Source organism: Myotis yumanensis, unplaced genomic scaffold (assembly GCF_028538775.1).
Source record: "Myotis yumanensis isolate MYYU_CA2020_CCGP unplaced genomic scaffold, mMyoYum1.0.hap1 SCAF_17, whole genome shotgun sequence".
Taxonomy (NCBI): Eukaryota; Metazoa; Chordata; class Mammalia; order Chiroptera; family Vespertilionidae; genus Myotis; species Myotis yumanensis.
The window spans coordinates 15,115,359-15,135,916 of NW_027223768.1; the positions used below are offsets into that span (position 1 = coordinate 15,115,359).

The following is a 20,558-nucleotide window of genomic DNA, read 5'->3' on the forward strand; positions in this document are numbered from 1 at the left end:
CGACGCTCAACCACTGAGCCAGGTCAGCCGGGCAAGCTGTAGGTTTTTTGTTTCCCTGCTTGGTCTACCCAAGACCATTGTATCTCCAGGGACAAGCACGGTGTGGGAAACCCAGCAAGCCCTCCATAATTATAAGATGAGGGACAGAGGGAAAGAGGTTAGCATTTGATGGTCTCCAGGGAAACTGACCCAGCTCTCCTGGTCCCAGGAAGTATATCTACTCCAGAAACTACCATCCGCCAGACACGTGGTCTTTGGCCTTGGATAGCACTGCACAAAAGCCAGCAGATCCTGATGGCCTGACTCCCTGTCCATCTCTTCGCAGACCATCACCCTTCTGCTGCCTCGGCAGACACAATACATGTGGTAGTTATAGTATGAGAGGTGGTACAGCTTGGGGGTTAACATTTGGGGCTTTGAGAGCCCAGTTGTCAGAGCTTGGGTCCCGGCTCTTTCCTTTACTTAGCTATGTGATCTTGGGCAAGTAACCTAACTTCTCTGAGCCTCCATTTCTCAGCTGTACAATGGAATCAGTAATGAATTGATCCTCCCTCATGGGGTTGCTCTAAGATGAAAGGAGATAATGTGGGGCGGGTACCTAAACCAACTGGTGGCGTTTGGAAAGCGCATAGTGGGTTAGTTACTTGTTGTTATGAATAGCTGTCAGTAGTTACAGGTCAGGGCTGAGGACCCACCTTAGCCCCCGGCCTCCCTCCCATCATTCCCAAACCATCTTCCCAGCTAAGTTACTTCTGCGGACGGATAAGCTATTTGTTGGGTTTTTCTGTTCTTGCAAGCTTTGGTTTCAGAGGGAGACAACTTCCTTCATTCTAGAGTGCCTGGACGATGGGAACGTGCAAGATCACACACAAAACAGAGGAAGGGACTGCCTGGGGGGAAGGCTGCATGGAGGCCCTGACACTGGAGTTAGATGGAAAGATGAGTAAGAGGTGCTCAGGTGGGGGCAGGAGGCATGTGACGCCAAGAGAAAGTCTGAACAAAGGTACAGAGGCTGGGAATCCATGGTGAATAATCCTCTGCGGCTGTTTCTGGGACAAAGACAACTTCCTGGGGGAGTGGCAGGAGAAGCTGGAAAAGTGGCCAGGCTATGAAAGACCCCGTAAAAGGATTGTGTTGGCCCAATCGGTGTGGCTCAGTGGTTGAGCATCGACCTATGAACCAGGAGGTCACGGTTCTATTCCTGGTCAGGGAACATGGCTGGGTTATGGGCTCGATCCCCAGTGCAGGGCGTGCAGGAGGCAGCCTACCAGTGATTCTCTCTCCCTGTCCATTCCTTTCTGAAATCAATAAAACTATTTTTTTTAAAGCATTGTGTTGGGGGGAAGGGCTGGTCCCTCAGGTCAGTGGCTTCACACCTTAGAGGAGTGGCTGACCCCCACATGTGCCTGTGTGTATCCATGTCAGGCAGTAGAGCATTCTGTGTGCCCACAGGTGCCAAGGTGATTACTGGTTCTTGGCAAAGCTTCCAAGGGGTCAGGTTGTGTTGGCTCCATCCCTGGCCTTAGGGAGCCCACAGTTCCACTGGGGAGACAGGAAGAACACACATACAATCAACAAGAACACGTACAAAATTACACCAGGCTTCAGGAGGAAGCGGTAGATCAGAGATCCTGCTGCTGATTGGAGAAGGGGCTGGTGAGTCAGGGTTTCCTAGACAAGGTAAGCTAGAGGCCTCGTGGGACAGAAACATGGCCCAAGGGAAGAGGGACTAGGCACAGCCGGCAGCTGAGAGGCACGTTTGGATGATTCTGGTGAGTCAGCAATTTGGAATTGAGAAAGGATGGATGCTGAGTTTCAGCAAAGAGCTCAGAGTGTGACAGTGGTGTGTTGCTAATGGGGTTCTTGTTGCTTCTTTTAACAAATATGGATCGAGCACCTACCAGACATCAAGCAGTGTCCTAGTGACCAAAGCAGACAAATTCCCTGCTTTCCATGAAGTGGCGGGAGACAGGCAAGAAACAACCAAATAGCCCAGCCCACAGGCCAGCGTGACTCAGTTGTTGAGCTTCGACCTATGAACCAGGAGGTCACGGTTTGATTTCCGGTCAGGGCACAGGCCTGGATTGTGTGCTTGATCCCCAGGAGGCAGCCGATCCATGATTCTCTCTCATCATTGATGTTTCTGTCTCTCTCTCCCTCTCTCTTCCTCTCTGAAATCAATAAAATACATTTTTAAAAAGAAACAATCAAATGAATAGTTAATATAAAAAGAAACGAGAAGTATTATGAAGAAAAATAAAGCCAGGTAAAGGATTTAATAGGGTGACAGGGTGTGCGATGTTACATAGCACAGTCCCAAAGGCCCCACTAAGAAGGAGACATTTGCAAGAAAACCTGAATGAAGTGAAGGAGGGAGAAGTGTTGCAGTTCAAGCCCAAAGGCTTCTGCTGCAGAATTCCCTCCTGCTCTGGGGAGGTCAGTCTTTTGTTCAATGTAGGCCTTCAATGGACTCCGTAAGGCCCAGTCGCATGGTGCAGGGTCATTTGTTCTGCTCACTAAGGAACATCCTCACAGAAACATCCAGAATAATATTTGACCAACTATCTGGGCACCATGGCCCAGCCAAGCTGAGACATAAAATTAACCATCACATGGAATATGAAGAGCAGTAAGATTGATGTGAGCATTGAAATTGAGAATATCTGTAAAGCACCAAGTACATTTACTAACAAGTGGTAAATGTTCAATTAAAGGTGTCGTTGTTGTCATCACACAGGGAAAAATAACATTTGTCACGTGGCTGGCGTGGCTCAGCTGGTTGAGCTCTGTCCCCTGCACCAAGAGGTTGCAGGTTCAATCCCCGGTCAGGTCACATACAAGAAACAACCAATGAATGCACGAATAAGTGGAACAACCAATTGATGTTTCTCTCTGTCTCTAAAAGTCAATCAATAAAAAATTTAAAAATAAAATGAAGTGTATCTGGAGCCTCAGTAGTTAAGGGAGCTGGACCTCTCTGGACCTTTGGGGGCCTGTATCCAGGGAGCAGCTGCGGAGAACTGGGGGCCCAGGTAGGAGAGTTGGAAGGAAGGGTGCCAGCCTCCCCTTGGCCCACATCCCAGGCGGGGCAGCGAAAGCTCTCCATGCGGCCACAGGGCGGCCTGCAGCAGGTGATGGGGGCCTGATTCCAGCGCCAACGAGGGGCTCTCTCCCTGCCTCTGCAGGAACTCAGCCGAACAGCATTACAGAGCAGCCTGTTTGGCAGCTTGCTGTCTGCTGTCAGCTGTCCGGTGGTATTTGGGGCCTTGGCCCTGCCCCCTGAGGAACTTCCAGTCTGCTGAAGTGAAGCAATGAAAGTGCCACCAACCTCCTGCATAAGGGGTTGGGCCGTTGTTTGTTTAGGAGGCAGCTCTGTGGTGACCCTAAGTCAAGAAGGACTGTGCACAGGGCAGGCCAGCCTGGAGTTCCCCGGGGGCAGGGCCTCCAGCTTCCCACAGTGCCCAGGCCTGCTGGGCTCACAATGAACGTCAATGCTCGCTTTTGACGGAGACTTTGCCCTTTGTATCTGTCTCTGTGTCTCTCAGCATCTCTGTCTCTAATAGTCTCCGGCTCACTTGTTTCCCAACATCCTTCCCAATCTCCCGGGAGCAGAGCCGGGGGGACGGGAGGAGGGCAGTGGGAACGAGACTGCGTCCTGTTCTCACCACGGACAACAAGGGCCGGAAAGGGCTGGCCTGAGCTTAGCGCCACTACTCGGCCCTGACCCTCTAGCATGCCCTGCATGCCAGGGGTGCCCTCGTGCCAGTGCCAGGCCCAGGGGAGCCCAGCCTCTGTGGGGTGGGGAGCCTCCTTGCCCTGTCCCGCATTCACACTGCCTTCTTGGTGGTGGTATCCCTCCTGTGGCAAGGAGCTGCCCTATTGGGCCAGTCTCCCCATTCACCCCCCCCCAACCCTGTATTATTTACTCCTGTTTCCGGGAGCAGGCGCGGGTGTCGGGGCCACATGTGAGGGAGCAGGAGGCAGGAGGAAACATCTGGCTTCCCTCTGCCCTCCAGGGGGGACCACCGCCCCTCTCTCCCAGGCCTGCAGCCTCAGCGGGGAGCAGAGACCCGGGAATCCAGGGCCAAGAGGTTAGCAACTTTGCCCTTCGCACTTGCCGGTCTCCAGAAGCCGGGAGGCCTCCCGCCCCCTTACTTAATGATGGTGATAGGTGGCTAGGATACCCTTGCCAGGGTTAATTGGTAGGTCAGGTACAGGCAGCCTGCAACTAGGACACCAGAGACGGCTGGGTGGAGGGCTGAGGTTGGCGCCAACCTGCCTTGTAAATGCCTTCCCCGAGGAAGGGGTTATTATTTCTGGGCCACCTGCTGTCCCTGGTGCCTACGCAGCGGGTGCCCTGGCACCTGCTCTCCAGCCCCTCCCTCCTCCCCTGGCCTGGCCCTTCCCCAGCTCTCATCTTGGGAGGCAAGGTGCCCTCAGGCGGCCAGATACTCCCAGCTGTGTCTGTGCTCACCTGGCCTGGCACCCGGCCCTCTGCCCACTGCTCCCACCCCAGGGCCGGACAGAATCAGTGTTTGACAGAGTGAGACCCAGATGCAGCCCAGCCACCTCGTAGGTGCAGGGCCCATACTGCAACCCCCAACCATCAGCAGGTGAGCTGCAGCCTAGGGCCGCCATCCCCTCGGGGAGGCTCGCATGCCATTGAGCTCTCTGCCTTGGCTTCCAGCCTCGGGGAGCAAGGACTTGATCCCGGCTTCAGCCCTCCCAAGTGAGCTAGTCTTTGGGGTCCTCCAAGAAGGTTGGCTTCCACGGGAGTCCCAGCAGCAACCCTCCCCACCCTCGGGGTAGGCTCGCCAGGGGGACTGTCGCTCGTCTCCTGGAGACGTGAGCTCACGGCGCCCTCTGCAGGCATTCTGGGTAAACTGCATAGCACTCCCTCAGCCCAGGGACTGGAGAAAGGGTCTGGGCCTCTAATTGGAGGAGGAGGGAGGTTGGGGGTGGGGGTGGCTCTAGTCCTTGACCAGTTCTGACTCACTCTTCATCTTCACTGGGCCTTCCTCCCCATGCACATCCCATGCACAGGATTTTACGTCCTGGAAGGGCAGGTTCTTTCACCAACCCAATCAGGCACTGCAGAGAACACAATACTGAGCAGGGCACTGTGCACCCCTAAGCCCACTCCACCCGGAGTGCGCCTCCTGCCCAAGGACAGGCTCTCTGGGCGAGGCGTTCCTCGCGGCGGCAGCAGCAGCGGACAGCGTGGAACCCGACAAGCCACACCTTTCATTTCTATGGGGGGGCAGGGGGTTCCAAGGTGGACGGCCTTGTCCCTATTGTTTTACATTAGGAAGTTCCTAATCCCTTGGCTACGAGACAGAGAAGAAAAACGAAGGCACCAGACAAAGGTTTTTTTGTTAATCCTCACCCGAGGATATTTTTCCACTGATTTTTAGAGAGAATGGAAGGAACAGCAAGAGAAAGATCGATGCGAGAAAGACGAGAGACGCATCGATTGGTTACCTCCTGCACACACCCCGCCCAGGGCCGGGGAACCTGCAACCAAGGTACGTGCCCTTGACCAGAATCGAACCCAGGACCCTTCAGTCTGTGGGCCCATGCTCTATCCACTGAGCTAAACCGGCCAGGGCTATTCCAGTTCTGACAGGCCTGCCTGCACTGCAGCCTTTACCTTTTCTCAGAGGTCAAGACTGCAGATCATTGGCGCACTTTTCCTCCACGATGAGAACAAGCATATGGCACTCCAGTGCCTGGCGAAGCACCTGGCCACCGACGGCACTCTATAACATTCGGTAACAATGAGCCTCACCATCCTTAAGGTCTGAGACGGCAGGTACCCATGTGCCCTCGCGTTCTGTACACCCAGGGAGGCATTGGCAAAAGAGGGCCGCAGCTTATCACGACTCACAGAGCTACAAACAATCAACTTTATTGGTGTTCAGGGTCAGTTTCTCTTTTTGCTCTTGCCAGTGACCTTGGCTGGCGTGAGGACCGGAGTGGCTGCCTGATACAGAGTGGAGGAGACCTTGTTGATGTAGTACAGACCGACCATGGAGAAGATGAAGCTACAGGGCGGAGACAGAGAGGTCCCGGCATCAGTGGGCCTGCTGCCAGCCGGGTGCCTCCCAGGACAGACACCAGCATCAGGAGAACAATCCAGGCTCAGGTTTAAGAAAATGGGGAAGGGGAAAGGGGGAGGGAAATATGGGGAAGGGTGGAGCCATCAAAGGGCGGTCCAGGCCCGAGGGACAGGATACTGTGCCCCTTACCCAGCGGGCAGGCACTTACCAGGTGGTGACACAGACTCGATGGATGAGGCCAGATGCAAAAAGAGCCAACAGGAGGCAGAAGAGAACTGAGGAGGCAAGAGAGCACAGGGGTAGAGGTCAGAATGGAAATACCGGCATTCATCTCTCTAGTATTCCGAATACTAGGTACACGCCAGGGTTAATTGGTAGGTCAGGTACAGGCAGCCTGCAACTAGGACACCAGAGATAGCTGGGTGGAGGGCTGAGGTTGGCGCCAACCTGCCTTGTAAATGCCTTCCCTGCAGGGCCTTCTGAATCTTGGGGAACCTGCTTAGAGGGATGTGGCATGACGACAGCAGAAAAATGCAGATGGCCCTACTGATGCCCAGGACATGGAGGCGGATGCATGCTCAGCACCTGCTCTGCCCCAGCTATCACCCAACGTCCCTCTCCTGGCCTCCTTCCAGGGAAAAGCAACAGTGATAACAGAGTCTGAAGGGCACGGCTCGCTCCCTCTCTGGGAAGAGGGTCAAGGCCTCTCAACAGAGGCCAGCCAACGGGGATCGATTCATTACACTGCCCAGTGGTGGACGCTGAGGGCCTCCCTGCCTGGACATGGGATGGGGCAGAGTGTTTGGATACACACCCCCATGAGGGCAGCGCAGGCTCAGAGGCTAGAGAAGGACTGGAGAGAAAGTGGGAGCGGGGGGGCAGAAAGCAAGGGCAAACCCCACCTGCCCGGTGGGAAAAGAGGGGCAGGAACCCTGCCCCACAACAAGGTTTCTTTCCAGTAAATGAAGACAATTCACATGGAAACAAAATCTAACAGGGAGAAGCCCTGGGGCTGCTGGACGGAAGGAGCTCTCGCTCGCAACAGGGCTCGGTGGAGAGGAGAGCAAGACCCAGAGGAGGGCTTCACCGGAGACCGCATTTGCTGTCAATTTTTCAAAAACACTTATAAGATATATGACTTTTCTGACCCAAGTACAGTGGTTTTTAAATCTCCTTAAAGAAATCTGCTTATCCCTGGCGGGCAGCTCAGCTGGTAAGAGCATCCTCCAGGTTTGTGGCACATACCAGGACCAACCAATGAATGCATAAGTGGAACAACAAATCAATGTTTCTCTCTCTCCTTCCCTCTCTCTCTAAAATCAATAAATAAACTTAAACTTTAAATAAAACAAATCTGCCTTCCCACCTATGGTCTTGTTCCAACTTTGAAGGTCGTCTGATTTCTGGGAAACCCATCAATCAAGGATTTATTCTTCTGAGCATTGGCAGGCATTGTCTGATCCATTCCCTCGTCAAAACGCTGATGACTAGCCCTAACCGGTTTGGCTCAGTGGATAGAGCATCGGTCTACAGACTAAAAGGTCCCAGATTCGACTCTGGTCAAGGGCATGTACCTTGGTTGGGGGCACATCCCCAGTGGGGGTGTGCAGGAGGCAGCTGATGAATGTTTCTCTCTCATTGATGTTTCTGACTCTCTATCCCTCCCTCTTCCTCTCTGTAAAAAATCAATAAAATATATATATATAAAAAAAAAAAAAAGCTGATGGTTAACCTGGGCAGGTGTGGCTCAGTGGTTGAGCATCCCTCCATGAACCAGGAGGTCACAGTTCCAGCACAGTGGGGGGCACGCAGGGGGAAGCCCATGGATAATTCTCTCTCATCAGTGCTTCTATCTCTCCCTTTCTCTTCCTCTCTCTGAAAACAATAAAAACATATGTATATTTTTAAAGTTGGAGTTCTTTTTTTATTTTTTTTTTAAATTAATTTCAGAGAGAAAGGGAGAGGGAGAGATAGAAACATCACTGATGAGAATCATTGATCAGCTGCTTCCTGCACGCCCTCTATTGGGGATCAAGCCGGCAACCTGGGCATGTGCCCTGATGGGGAAGCGAACCTCCATGCTGAGCCACGCTGGCCAGGCAACTTGGAGTTCTTTAAAAAAAAACACAGATAGTTATCTCAACTGGCACAATCTTTTCATCTTTTATGTACTTTTCAAAGAGTTCACCAAACTATGAATCTGGGGTTTTCCTTTCATCAAGAAGTTCTCCTGCAGAAAAAAAAAAAATCTCCTGCAGAAAGGTGAGGAGCCATATTTCTCCACCACTAGGTCCACTGGGACCACTGAGGACCAACACAACCAGTGGCTTCATGAGGCAGTGAGGGCAGAGGACAAGCAGCTGGCAGCTGGCCCCAGCGAAGGCATCAGGGCGGGGTGGTGAGAAGGGAACTCCCCTTCCCACCCCTGCCCCTGCCCCCACTGCCTTGGCTGCCCCAGCATCTGTGCTGGGACAGGAAGGGGCAGGGCCTCTGTGGGCAATTTCTGAGCATGTGGCATTCTTGGTGTGATCTGGCCTTGACACCTAATTTGCTTTATGAACTTAATTCTCCATAAATAACTAAATCACATCAAATCTCGATTGCATGAGCAGTAACAAGGGTCATTTCAAACAGGAAGCCATCTAAACGTTATTCTAATTTGGTCAGGACTCCTGCTCACATAGAAACTTGGTGTGTCTAACACTGAGGCTCCTCACAATCATCTCAGATAGAATTCACTGACACGGGGTCACCTTCACATCAGGACCCTCAGTGAACTCGGTCCTTCCCGCTGCTGCTTCTGGTGGGAACAAGGAACGCCCCCCCCCCCCATACCCCACCCCCAGTACATGGATGGATGCAAAACGGGTGCACACGTGCCTGCGCCCCTCAAACATTCCCGGGGAACTAGCCATAAGGCAATGGAGTTTCTTGCTTTCAGAGGCCTTCTTTTCCAGCTCCAATCCCAGGAGCTAAAGTGCTGGATCCAAAGGTGTGATCTGTCCCCACAGCCTTATTCACCTACTTCCTTCTCCTGAACAACCATTACCTTCTAAGCGCCTGGAAACTCAGGTCGGGGGAGGGGGGGGGCGGTTGAAGAGAGGGTTCAAATTCTCGACCCCCAATTTTTACTTACTCTCCGGGAAGATCTTTGCTTGGAATCCTTTGCCAAAGACCAGATTCTCCAGGTTATTAAAGGCCTGGGTTGAGGGCATTAAGGAGCGGGGCAGAGCTGTGTGAGACATGGGGTGGGCACAAGCCTGCGTGGCCCGCCCCCCCCCCCTCCTACCCCCGCACCCCGCGCCCCGCTGCCCCGCAGGAGGATACAGTGAGCGAGAAGACGAACAGGCCGGAGCCGAGCAGGCCCCCCTGGATGGTGAGCCACTCGGTGGAGGCCAGCTGGCGACTGTACATCTGCATCCCGGCGAAGAGCAGCAGCGACAGGAGGGAGGACAGCGCCAGCGACGTGCCCGTCCCCACCGCTGCGGGACAGGAGAGAAGAGACGGGGAGTCGGGCCCGGCCCCCCCTCCAGGAGCCGCAGGCCGACGTGGCAGGCAGGTCCCCGGGTTCGAGGGCCCGACACCTGCACGCACCCCCGGGCTGGCAGCCATGCTCCCCGACTCCCCACACTGCACCACGACCCCCAGGAAAGTCTCAGCCCCGGACGCCCGGCACCCTCCGGTCCCGTGCAAACTGGCCCGCCCCCTGGAACCCAGGACACGTCAGCTCTGCGGGGAGAGGACCAGGAAAGCGGGTCGACCCCAACTCCGACCCCAACTGGTTTGTCCGGGGTATCCCGCCGCCCCAGTTACCCATCACGCCCTCCGGTGGGTCCGACAGATGCCCCTGGCCCAGAAAGACGGGAGATGAACCGGCGCTGTGGCCTGTGCGCATGCGTCAGCTCCCAGCGCGAACTAGCTTTCCCCAAGTCCTCCTCTTGCTCCCTCTCGGCGCCTTACGTGGCGCCCTCTCCCGGCGGGGAGGAAATATTGCGTCAAAGCGCATCTGGCCACCGCCCTAGCCCCCCGCCCTCACCCGCCACACCCGGGCCGCTGCTGCCTCTAACGCGAGCTGCACTTAACTCTTTAAGTCACTGTGACTATGGCCATCACCTGCCCACCTCTGTCTTCTTTGCCATTGATGTCACCTCTAATGCCTGTTCCTCCAACCTCCCTCCTCCATGATCATTCCCTCGACATCTCTGTAGACTCTTTTTTAAAAATGTATTGGGGTTACAATGGTTAATATGATCATATGGGTTTCAAGTGGACATTTCTTTTTTTTCTCATTTAAAAAATATGTTTTCATTGATTTTTTTAAAAGAAAGATAGAGGAAGGGAGAGGGAGAGGGAGAGAGAAGCATCGATTGGTTGCCTGCCGCACGCACCCGACTGAGAATCGAATCTTCAACCTGGGTGCGTGCACAGACCGGGAACGGAACCAGGGGCCCTTGGGTGCGTGGGAGGACGTTCAACCCACTGTGCCACACCGGCCAGGGCGAGAGTGTGCATTTCTATGATACAAAATCTGCGCATTGCACTCTGTGCCCACCTCCCAAGTCAAACCGCCTTCCGTCACCTCCCATAGACTCTCGGCCAAACCAAAGTCTCGTCCTGCCAGCCTGGAGCCCAGCTTTCTCTAAACCGATCCTTCCGCTTGATAGGAGCATGATTAGGAGCCAATGGAGAATGCGAACCTAAGAAATGGTTCTCTCTTCAAACACCATCCCATGCTACCCCACCACCGCCTTCTGAGAACCACGTGGGAAAAACTATTTCCCACCTCCCACCCCGACTGGCGCTGGTTGAGGCTCGTCCCTGGAGCATGCGCAGTGGTATTTTACCCCCACCCCTCCCCACACCCCCACCGGGCTCCTGCATTAAGCCCCGGGTTCTCAGCCGCTGCCGGGATCGGGCACCCGGGGGCAGACGGGCCAGGTAGGACCATGGCCGAGGGCGAGGACATGCAGACCTTCACTTCCATCATGGACGCACTGGTCCGCATCAGTGTGAGTTAAGGTGGGGCCGAGGGGGAGGGGAGGGGGAGTGCAGGGGTTCGGGACCGGCCCGGACCTCCTCGAACAGGTGGGGATCCGGCCAGAGGCTGGGAGGCAGGGTGGCGGCGGAGAGGGCTGGCGATGCAGAAGGACTGGGAGGGTCGGGATGCAGGGATGAGATGGTCCTCCGGGGCCGCCCAGAGGCGGGTGCCAGGAAGGTGTCCATCTGCTGGGGCGTGAGGAACCGGGAGCTGCCGGGACGCAGCGGGTGGGCTGGGGGGGCGGCCCCCGTGCACCGGGGCTGGGGCTGCAGGGCAGTGGGGCTGCGCTGTGAGGACGGGGCGAGTGTGAGCTTGGAAAATTTCAAAGAAACCTGAGGGCAGGTAGGGGCGACGAAGGAGCCACCCCAGGGTGCAGTTCCCAATTTGGACAGCTCCACGAGACCCCACCCCACCGCACCCCCACTCCGGGCTGCCTCCCAGCCTCCTGCGGTTGTCATGGCAACTCATGCCCGGCTCTCCCAGGGGCGGTGCCAACCTTGCTCCCCCCACCATCACTTCCTCCCCCCTCCCTCCACGTCCCTCCCTCCTTTGTGTCAGCTGCGCCCCTGACCGGGATGGCTGCGAAGAGGGGGACCAAGGTGAGGTGAGGGGGTGGGGCATAGCGAGGACCCCCGCCACGAAGAAAAGGAGGGGTACTTCCGGTGGGGAGGGGGCGAGGAGGGAGGCTGTTTCTCCCTCGCTCGGGGAGGGGTTTGCGGGTAGCCCAGTTGCGTTGGGGGAAGGAGCGGGAGGTCCGGATGGTGGGGGGCAAAGGAGAATGGTTAGTATCGGGGGGCCGGAGGAGATGCCTGGGGAAGTGAGGATGGCGGATGGAGGCTGGGGAGGCCGCGGGCCAGAGCCGCAGCAGGAATACGGCCGTGGTGAGCAGGAGGATGGAGAGAGCGCTGCGCCTGCCTGTAGGGAGGAGTCACGCGTGGGAGGGGGCGTGGGGTGTGCCAGAGAAGGGGGCAGGGGTCCCCTAGGTGTGGTGTCCTTGAGAGACGTGACGGGGGCGGGAGCAGAGGAGCAGAGATGGGGGCGGGGAGCAGGGGGCAATGGCCAGGTGACGGGGCTGCAGATCTGGCTGGGCAGGGGGAGTGGAGGGGGCGGAGCTTGGCTTTGGCGGAGGTACGATCTCCGAGCATCCCTCCTCCTGCGCAGGCCTTTAGCTCTGCCTCCGAGAAACAGAGGCAAGAGACAGGGCTGGGAAGGGCTGTGGACCAGGCCTGGGCTGGTACTGGGGGAAAGCCACACGTAGCTTCTCTTGTCCCTGCCCCTGCCTGAGACCCCTTGGGGCCTGTCAAGATATCCCGCGTCCAAGCTCTGACCTAACCTCCTGGTCCCTCCACAGACGAGCATGAAGAACATGGAGAAGGAACTGCTGTGTCCCGTGTGCCAAGAGATGTACAAGCAGCCGCTGGTGCTGCCCTGTACCCACAACGTGTGCCAGGCCTGTGCCCGCGAGGTGCTGGGCCAGCAGGGCTATGTAGGCCACGGTGGGGACCCCAGCTCCGAGCCCACGTCTCCTGCCTCCACCCCTTCCACCCGCAGCCCCCGCCTGTCCCGCAGAACTCTCCCTAAGCCAGAACGCTTGGACCGGCTGCTGAAGTCAGGTGGGCTGGAGCCTGAGGGGTGGGGGTGAGGATGCTGGGATGTCCATCAGGAAGATGGGAGGGGTCACCCTTGGTCAGGGGCATCTGTCTTTCAGGGGGTGGAGCTTTTTCTCAGTCAGGCTCAGCTGAGCTATGACACAATAAAAAATTAATTTTTTAGTGGAACAGACTTCCCCCACCTCCAGCCAGCTGTAATTTTGACCTCCTACTTCCCCGGCCCATCCATAGGCTTTGGGACGTACCCCGGGCGGAAGCGAGGTGCTCTGCACCCCCAGGTGATCATGTTCCCGTGCCCAGCCTGCCAGGGCGATGTGGAGCTGGGGGAGCGGGGCCTGGCAGGCCTGTTCCGGAACCTGACCCTGGAGCGCGTGGTGGAGCGGTACCGGCAGAGTGTGAGTGTGGGTGGCTCCATCCTGTGCCAGCTGTGCAAGCCCCCGCCACTGGAAGCCACCAAGGGCTGCACCGAGTGCCGTGCCACCTTCTGCAACGAGTGCTTCAAGCTCTTCCACCCCTGGGGCACCCAGAAGGCCCAGCATGAGCCCACCCTGCCCACCCTCTCCTTCCGCCCCAAGGTGAGCGGCCCTTGCAGAGCCTGGGAAAGGAGGGGCCTGGTAGAAGTGGACGGGTGGGGTGCCTGGCCTTGTGCGCCTCCAAAAGGAGGTGGGCAAGCTCCTTTTTCTGTAACAACAACAAAAAAGGCGCTGGAGGGTTGTCGGGGGGTGGGGGAGGGTTTAAGAGATCAACCAAAGGACTTGTATGCATGCATATAAGCATAACCAATGGACACAAGACACTGGGGGGTAGGGGAGACCGGGGGAATGTCAAGGGGTGGGGGGGAAGGATACGTAATACCCTTTGTAATACTTTAAGCAACAAAATAAAATTTAAAAAAATAAAACAAGTGGAAAGCAAAAAAAAAAAAAAGGCGCTGGACAAATCCTCGAACACGTTGGAGCCTTCATCCTATCTACTGAAGGAGGCTGATATATGTCCTGCAATGTGCACACTCGCAGGGCCGTTCAGAGGATCACATGAGATAATGTTTGTGAAAGTTATCTGTACACTGAAGGTCTGTATGCATTTATTCACTGAACAAATATGTATCAGGCATCTATGTGCCTAGCCCTGTTCCAGGCATTGGGATATGGCAGAGAACAAGGTGGACACAGTTAATTAGTGACCACAAGGCTAAGATTACTTGTCATCTTTAAGTTGTTATTCCCACGCCTCTCCTGAGGTAGAGGAAGGGAGGAGGATGCTGGTGCCTGGAGGCTGCAGGAAAGGCTCTTTTTGATGCTCGTATGTACCACCAGGTGGCACTGTGGACACCCCCATCTGGCTAATGGAGGGAGGGCACCAAACTGCTCCCGTGGCGGGTCACACCCCTACGCAGACCATTGGCTGACTATGCCATCGCCCTTTCTGTCCCTAGGGCCTCATGTGCCCAGACCACAAGGAAGAGGTGACCCACTACTGCAAGACATGCCAACGTCTGGTATGCCAACTCTGCCGAGTGAGGCGCACCCACAGCGGGCACAAGATCACACCGGTGCTCAGTGCCTACCAGGCCCTCAAGGTGAGCTAACCCCCACTCCGGGCTGCCTCCCAGCCTCGCATCCTCTCACACCTCCTCTTACTGCTAGCTTCTGCCGAGCCGGTATGACCCCCACCTCTTTCTTCCCTCTTAGGACAAACTGACAAAGAGCCTGACATACATCCTAGGAAACCAGGACACAGTACAGACCCAGATCTGTGAGCTGGAGGAGACCTTGAGGCACACTGAGGTGAGGGAGGGCATAGAGGTGGCCCTTGGCCCTACCTGGGCCTGGACACAGCAAGAGGGTGTGGAGAGGCGTGGCCCAGTCACCTGGCTGCAAGCTCAGGAAGTGGGGGTCCGTGAATGTCCAGGTTCTGACTAAACCAGGCTACCAGGAACCTCAGTGCCCTAGGGCAGGCTATACCTGGAACTACAGTGGGGACAGGACAGGGAGAAAGTAGTTCAGATGCCCTCAGGCTCGGAAACCTGCTGAGGATGGCACATACCCTGGAGCTAGGGTAAAGCGATGGCTCTGATACCAGATTGCATACGTCAGCTGGCGCGGGCATGGGCAATAAGGGTGGCACAGATGCCACTGATGTTGGTACAGTCCCAGTGGTGATCTCTTTTGTTTGGGGGAGTCCTTAGGGATCGTGGTGTGGGCACCAGAAAGGTTAGCACAAATGGCCAGGAGCTGAGGCCATGTGGGTATGCGGTGCCTTTGGACCCATAAGCCTGGCCCTGTTGAAATGGGTGGGTGGCATTTCCCCGGGTTCTTTGTGATCCTAGCCATGGTGTGGGGCCCCAGGAGGCTGGCACAGGCACTACCTTCGAGAAGATAGTGAGTGTTGCTCTCCGGGCAGGTGAGTGGTCAGCAGGCCAAGGAGGAGGTGTCGCAGCTGGTGCGGGGGCTGGGTGCGGTGCTGGAGGAGAAGAGGGCGTCGCTGCTTCAGGCCGTAGAGGAGTGCCAGCAGGAGCGGCTGGCCCGCCTTGGCGCCCAGCTCCAGGAGCACCGGAGCCTCCTAGATGGCTCAGGCCTGGTGGGCTACGCCCAGGAGGTCCTTAAGGAAGCAGACCAGCCTTGCTTTGTGCAAGCAGCCAAGCAGTTACATAACAGGTACTTCAGGGCACAGCTCAGGGACACGGGCTCCGGGGGGAGGGGTGGCAGGAGCATCACGGGTGTAGTCGGTGTCTAAGACAATGTCTCAAGTACCGGCCGATGGAGAGCTGGGCCCTGAGGATTTTCCCACTAGGCCAAACCGATCCCCAGCTGGCGTGAGGGGACGAGGAAGAGACCCATGCTGATGCCAGGGCTCAGAGGCAGGCAGGCAGAATCCAGGAGGAGGGTGGCGGCCCAGATGGCAGTGCCTGACCCTTGGGTGCCCCCATCCCAGGATCGCTCGGGCGACAGAGGCCCTCCAGATGTTCCGGCCAGCTGCCAACTCCTCCTTCCGCCATTGCCAGCTGGACGTGGGGCGAGAGATGAAGCTGCTGACAGAGCTGAACTTCCTTCGAGGTAAGGAGACGGCCAGGCCCCAGGTCCTATTAGAGCCTCCCTCCCTCCTCCCCCAGCAGCGGGCCCGGGGGGCAGTGCCCACCGGGGACCTCCCAGCCTACTGCCCGGCCTGGCCAGCCACCCCTCCCACCCAGCCCACCGGCCACACCGGCCCCCGCGCTCAGCGCTGCTTCTCCCTCTCTTTGTTTGTAGGCTGTGGCCACCGCGGACTCTGCTCCGGAGCACCCCAGGCAAGTCAGCGGCCCGGGCCCCTGCTCCACCCGCAGCCCCCTGCAGCTTGGCCACCATTCTTTGCTTCCTTCCCTGTCCTGCCTTAACCAGACTCCCGTCCTCCCCAGTCCTCCCCAGCCCAGTGGCCTGTCTCTCTTCCACCTTCCTTAGGTGTTTGTCCAATCCTTGCCCTTGTCCTTGTGACCCTTGTCCTCGGACTTTTCTCTTTTCCTTGACCTTTGTCTCCTGCCATCAAGCTTTTGCTCGCCCTCTGTTGTCCCCCCTTTCGGTCTTGCTGACCCTCATCCCCTCCCTCCCGCTCTGTCCCCTCCTTCCGTTCAGTGCCCTCTTGCCTGGGTCCCAGTGGCCTTTCCCTGGGCTCCTCTTTATTCCTAGAATAAAAGGGTCATAGAAAGAAGGGTCTCCCTCGGGTCTGAGGCCCTCATTTGACAGCGAGGAAACTGGGGCCCAGAAGGGGAGGTAATTGACCAAGGCCAGTGCGCAGACAAGACCAGCACCCAGGCCTCCTCCTGCCCAGCGAGCACCTGCCTCTCTCCTCCCTTGGGCTCTGCTTGCCCTTCCCTGCCCAGTGCCCAGATGGGTCTCTCCCCGGGTCCCTCTCACCCACACTCACCCCCCGGCTCCCGCTGCTTTCCCTCTTCCTGCCTCCCTCCATGCCCGGCCAGCGGCCAGCCCCTGACTGACCCGACTGTCTCTTCCACCAGTGCCCGAGGCTCCGGTCATCGACACGCAGCGCACCTTCGCCTACGACCAGATCTTCCTGTGCTGGCGGCTGCCCCCGCACTCGCCGCCTGCCTGGCACTACACCATCGAGTTCCGGCGCACGGACGTGCCTGCCCAGCCGGGCCCCACCCACTGGCAGCGGCGGGAGGAGGTGAGGGGCACCAGTGCCCTCCTGGAGAACCCCGACATCGGCTCCGTGTACGTGCTGCGTGTCCGCGGCTGCAACAAGGCCGGCTATGGCGAGTACAGTGAGGACGTGCACCTGCACACACCCCCAGCGCCCGGTGAGTGGCAGAGGGGTGGGCACAGGGTGGCACAGACAGGGCACAGGGCATGCTGGGACCCAGGTACTGACCGGCGGGGCCGGGTGAGCGCTGCAGAGAAGGGATGATGCCGGGGTCACACTCACTCACTCTGGAGCTAGGTTTGCTGCGTTCACATCCCAGCTCTGCCTCTTGCCAGCTGTATGGCTTTGGGCAAGTTTTTCAGCCTCTCTGAACTTCAAGTTCCTCTTCTGTAGGGGTATGTACAATACTCGCCTCAGAGGGCTGTTGTGAGAACTAATTGAATTGATTCATGTAAAGTCTTAACAGAGTTTCCACCTCAAGAAAGGGCTCAGCCCTGACCGGTTTGGCTCAGTGGATAGAGCGTCGGCTTGTGGACTGAAGGGTCCCAGGTTTGATTCCGGTCAAGGGCATGTACCTTGGTTGTGGGCACATCCCCAGTAGGGGGTGTGCAGGAGGCAGCTGATCGATGTTTCTCTCTCATCAATGTTTCTAACTCTCTATCCCTCTCCCTTCCTCTCTGTAAAAAATAAATAAAATATATTTAAAAAAAAAAAAAAAAGGGCTCAATAAGAAGTGACAGTACAATGACCATCCAGAAAATAGTGTGAACCCGGGACACAGGCATCAGAAAGGAGCATCACCCGCCCTAGGGGGCGAGGGAGGGGCTGGGTGTCAGGACCAGATGTGAGCACCAGAGTGGGCTGGGAGGTGCAGGCAGATGTGGGGGTGTCACCACATGGAACGGAACAGCCAGGGGAAGGGGTGAGGGGAAGCCCTGTGAGTCAGCGGGTCTGGGGACCGGTTTCCGTGTCCACGAGTCATCACTCGACTCCTCGGGGGTCCCATGCCCACTTGGAGTCCCCACTTCTTTCTTCCCTGTGCTCCTCGGTCCAGTCCCCCGGGCCCTGTTCCCAACGCCCTGGGCAGCGCGTTCCGTGTTCTGAAACCTCCCAGTGTCCTGTCCTCACGCCTCACTGTCCCCAGTTTGTCCCTGAGGTCCTTCCTTTTGTCTCACCCTCCCCCCACTCCAGTCCTTCACTTCTTCCTCGACGGCCGCTGGGGCGCCAGCCGGGAGAGGCTGGCCATCAGCAAGGACCAGCGGGCGGTGCGCAGCGTGCCGGGGCTGCCCCTGCTCCTGGCCGCCGAGCGGCTGCTCACTGGCTGCCACCTGAGTGTGGACGTGGTCCTGGGCGACGTGGCCGTGACTCAGGGCCGCAGCTACTGGGCCTGCGCCGTCGACCCAGCCTCCTACCTGGTCAAGGTGGGCGTCGGGCTGGAGAGCAAGCTTCAGGAGAGCTTCCAGGGCGCCGCCGATGTGATCAGCCCCAGGTCAGGCCACTCTGGCAGGGAGGGGGTGGGGGACCCGGGTGGGGAGCTGGGGGCAGGATGGGGTGGCAAGAGGAGCACAGACTTGCTGGGGTGGAGCTGGGGGAAACTGAGGAGGAAGCAGTAAAGTCATGGAAGCCCGGACCGGGGCCTGTGGCCAGGGGACGTGAGGGAGGGGTCAGGGGAGGGGCCCTGAGGATTGGGTTTTGGAGTGTGTGGCTGGGGAAGGAGAGGAAAGAAGAGGGAACCACCTCCACTTCCTTCCATCTGTCACTCAAGATAGACCATCTCTCCACGCCTCCGCGCCATCTCAGCATATCCCATTTCCAACCTCCTCTCCCCACAAACGCCTTTCTCTCCCATACCTTTTTCACCCATATCTTTTAACGCCCTAAAATTCTCCCCTTAAACTCTCCATCTCCACACCCTCTCATCCCTAACACCCTACTTAACACCCTCCTGCGCATGCCTCCCTCCCTGAGCCCTTCCTCCCAGCTCTCTGCCCAAGAGCAAGCAGCTCAGTCCCCAGTCCCAATCCTTCTGACAGCTCTCATCCGGGACACCAGTCTGCCCTCATCTCTCCCAACACCTAACCTTCCCACATCCTTTCTCTGCACTTCCTCTCACCAGGACTTGGTCACAAACTCCTCATTCTCCCAGCTTCTCCAGCCCTCAGAACCCGCTCCCCGCGGGATGTCCCCAAACCATACCTCTCACCCCTTCCTCCTGATACGGCTGCAGTCTGCAGGGTGCTGTATCAGCACCTTGTCTGTCCTTTGCCCGATACCTCTCGTGCCAGCGTGACTTCCTTCCAGTGCCCCTTTTCTGCCAAACCACACCCCGACCCTATATTCTAACCCGTCTCTTTGACATGGTTTCTCCTCCATATCCCCAGTCCACCCTTTCAACCAGCATTCCGCACTTCCCACGCCTCAGCCCTCTGGGACCCATCCCCAAACCCCTTCCTCCACCCCAACACCCTGCTACCCCGTGCCCTCTCCTGCAGGTACGACCCAGACAGCGGACACGACAGCGGGGCCGAGGATGCCACGGTGGAGGCGTCGCCACCCTTCGCTTTCCTCACCATCGGCATGGGCAAGATCCTGCTGGGGGCCGGGGCCAGCGCCAGCGCAGGGCTGACTGGGAGGGACGGCCCGGCAGCCGGCTGCACCGTGCCCCTGCCACCCCGCCTGGGCATCTGCCTGGACTACGAGCAGGGCCGGGTTTCCTTCCTGGACGCGGTGTCCTTCCGGGGGCTCCTGGAGTGCCCCCTGGACTGCTCGGGGCCCGTGTGCCCCGCCTTCTGCTTCATTGGGGGGGGTGCTGTGCAGCTGCAGGAGCCCGTGGGCACCAAGCCCGAGAGGAAGGTCACCATTGGGGGCTTCGCCAAGCTGGACTGACGGCCGACGGCCTCCCGAGGCCCCGACCCTCTAAGCTTCCTGGAGCCGGTGATCCCTCCGGCAGCTTTTCCCTCACTCTTCCTACCAGGTGGTCCCTTCCTTCACCCCGTGTCTGTGTCTCCCCAGGGCCTTCTCTTGACCAAGGGACACTCCTCCGCTCACCTCTTGGCTGACCGCCATTGCTCCACTGCCTGTTCATCCAGACCCCACCCCGCCAAGTTCCTGCTCCATCCTCTGCCCGTGGCATCCAACCACGTCATGGGAGAGCCCTGCCCCCACCCCGGCCCTTCTCCCCAGCACTCAGGCCAATTGGCAGGGAGGCTCCCGGAACACCGGGCACGAACCCCGCTCTGCCCTCTGCCCTGCCGAGCTGCCTGCCCACCGATGCTGACCGATGGCCTTAGCGTGGGCAGGCTCTTTGCCGACACTGCCTAGGCATTCCCGGGGAGGGGCAGAGGACCCTCTCCTGTGTTTGTGTGGGTCCTGCCCTGCAGCCGCATGCCCGTCCGCCCTCTCCGTCTTGCATGCTTCCCTTGTCCCGCACCCGCACCCACGCAGATGTGCCGCGGCTCCCTTTGGGGCCACACGCAGGTTGGATGTCCCCATTGGGTTGGGCCAGGCAAGACCTGGGGCCCACTGCTGCCCCCCTGTGGTAGGGACTGCGGGGCCTGTGCCAAGCAACAGCTGTCGTTTTCATGGTTTATACACAATAAACTGTGATGCCGGGCACATCTCCGCCTTCCCCGAGCCCGGCCATTCCTCTCAGTTTCTGTGCTGGGTGTGGCTGCCGGAGGGATCCGGTGCTCAGCTGGTGCTCAGCAGGGCTGC

The 20,558-nt window shown here is 57.8% G+C and overlaps 2 protein-coding genes across 7 annotated transcripts; one reads left to right on the forward strand and one right to left on the reverse strand.

Annotated features, from left to right (window-relative positions):
- Positions 1-5,892: 5,892 nt before the first annotated feature.
- Positions 5,893-9,989, reverse strand: KRTCAP2 (keratinocyte associated protein 2). The gene is made up of 5 exons (XM_070396757.1): positions 9,873-9,989; positions 9,387-9,541; positions 9,196-9,259; positions 6,268-6,334; positions 5,893-6,044 (listed from the first exon to the last, which is right to left on the reverse strand). The coding sequence occupies exons 1-5, from the start codon at positions 9,952-9,954 to the stop codon at positions 5,924-5,926; spliced, it is 489 nt and encodes a 162-aa protein (XP_070252858.1). The 5' UTR covers positions 9,955-9,989; the 3' UTR covers positions 5,893-5,923.
- Positions 9,990-10,922: 933 nt separating this feature from the next.
- On the forward strand, positions 10,923-20,475 carry TRIM46 (tripartite motif containing 46). 6 transcript variants are annotated; one of them, XM_070396766.1, is made up of 10 exons: positions 10,923-11,068; positions 12,449-12,710; positions 12,939-13,282; positions 14,143-14,286; positions 14,399-14,494; positions 15,111-15,364; positions 15,642-15,763; positions 16,699-17,001; positions 18,036-18,333; positions 19,337-20,475. In XM_070396766.1, the coding sequence occupies exons 1-10, from the start codon at positions 11,006-11,008 to the stop codon at positions 19,728-19,730; spliced, it is 2,280 nt and encodes a 759-aa protein (XP_070252867.1). In that variant the 5' UTR covers positions 10,923-11,005; the 3' UTR covers positions 19,731-20,475. The 6 variants fall into 6 exon arrangements, with proteins under 6 accessions (XP_070252867.1, XP_070252871.1, XP_070252870.1 ...); XM_070396770.1 differs by lacking the exon at positions 15,111-15,364 and adding an exon at positions 15,956-15,993; XM_070396769.1 differs by having other exon boundaries at positions 13,008-13,282.
- Positions 20,476-20,558: the final 83 nt, after the last annotated feature.

Excerpts from the sequence above, each read along its gene's own strand:
- KRTCAP2 (XM_070396757.1), bottom strand. The coding sequence starts at position 9,954 with ATGCGCACAGGCCACAGCGCCGGTTCATCTCCCGTCTTTCTGGGCCAG. Across the intron at positions 9,542-9,872 it reads CCCACCGGAGGGCGTGATGG|CGGTGGGGACGGGCACGTCG; the intron begins GTAACTGGGGCG and ends CCTGTCCCGCAG. Across the intron at positions 6,045-6,267 it reads CGAGTCTGTGTCACCACCTG|CTTCATCTTCTCCATGGTCG; the intron begins GTAAGTGCCTGC and ends TCCGCCCTGTAG.
- TRIM46 (XM_070396766.1), top strand. The coding sequence starts at position 11,006 with ATGGCCGAGGGCGAGGACATGCAGACCTTCACTTCCATCATGGACGCA. Across the intron at positions 13,283-14,142 it reads CCCTCTCCTTCCGCCCCAAG|GGCCTCATGTGCCCAGACCA; the intron begins GTGAGCGGCCCT and ends TTCTGTCCCTAG. Across the intron at positions 18,334-19,336 it reads GCCGATGTGATCAGCCCCAG|GTACGACCCAGACAGCGGAC; the intron begins GTCAGGCCACTC and ends CCTCTCCTGCAG.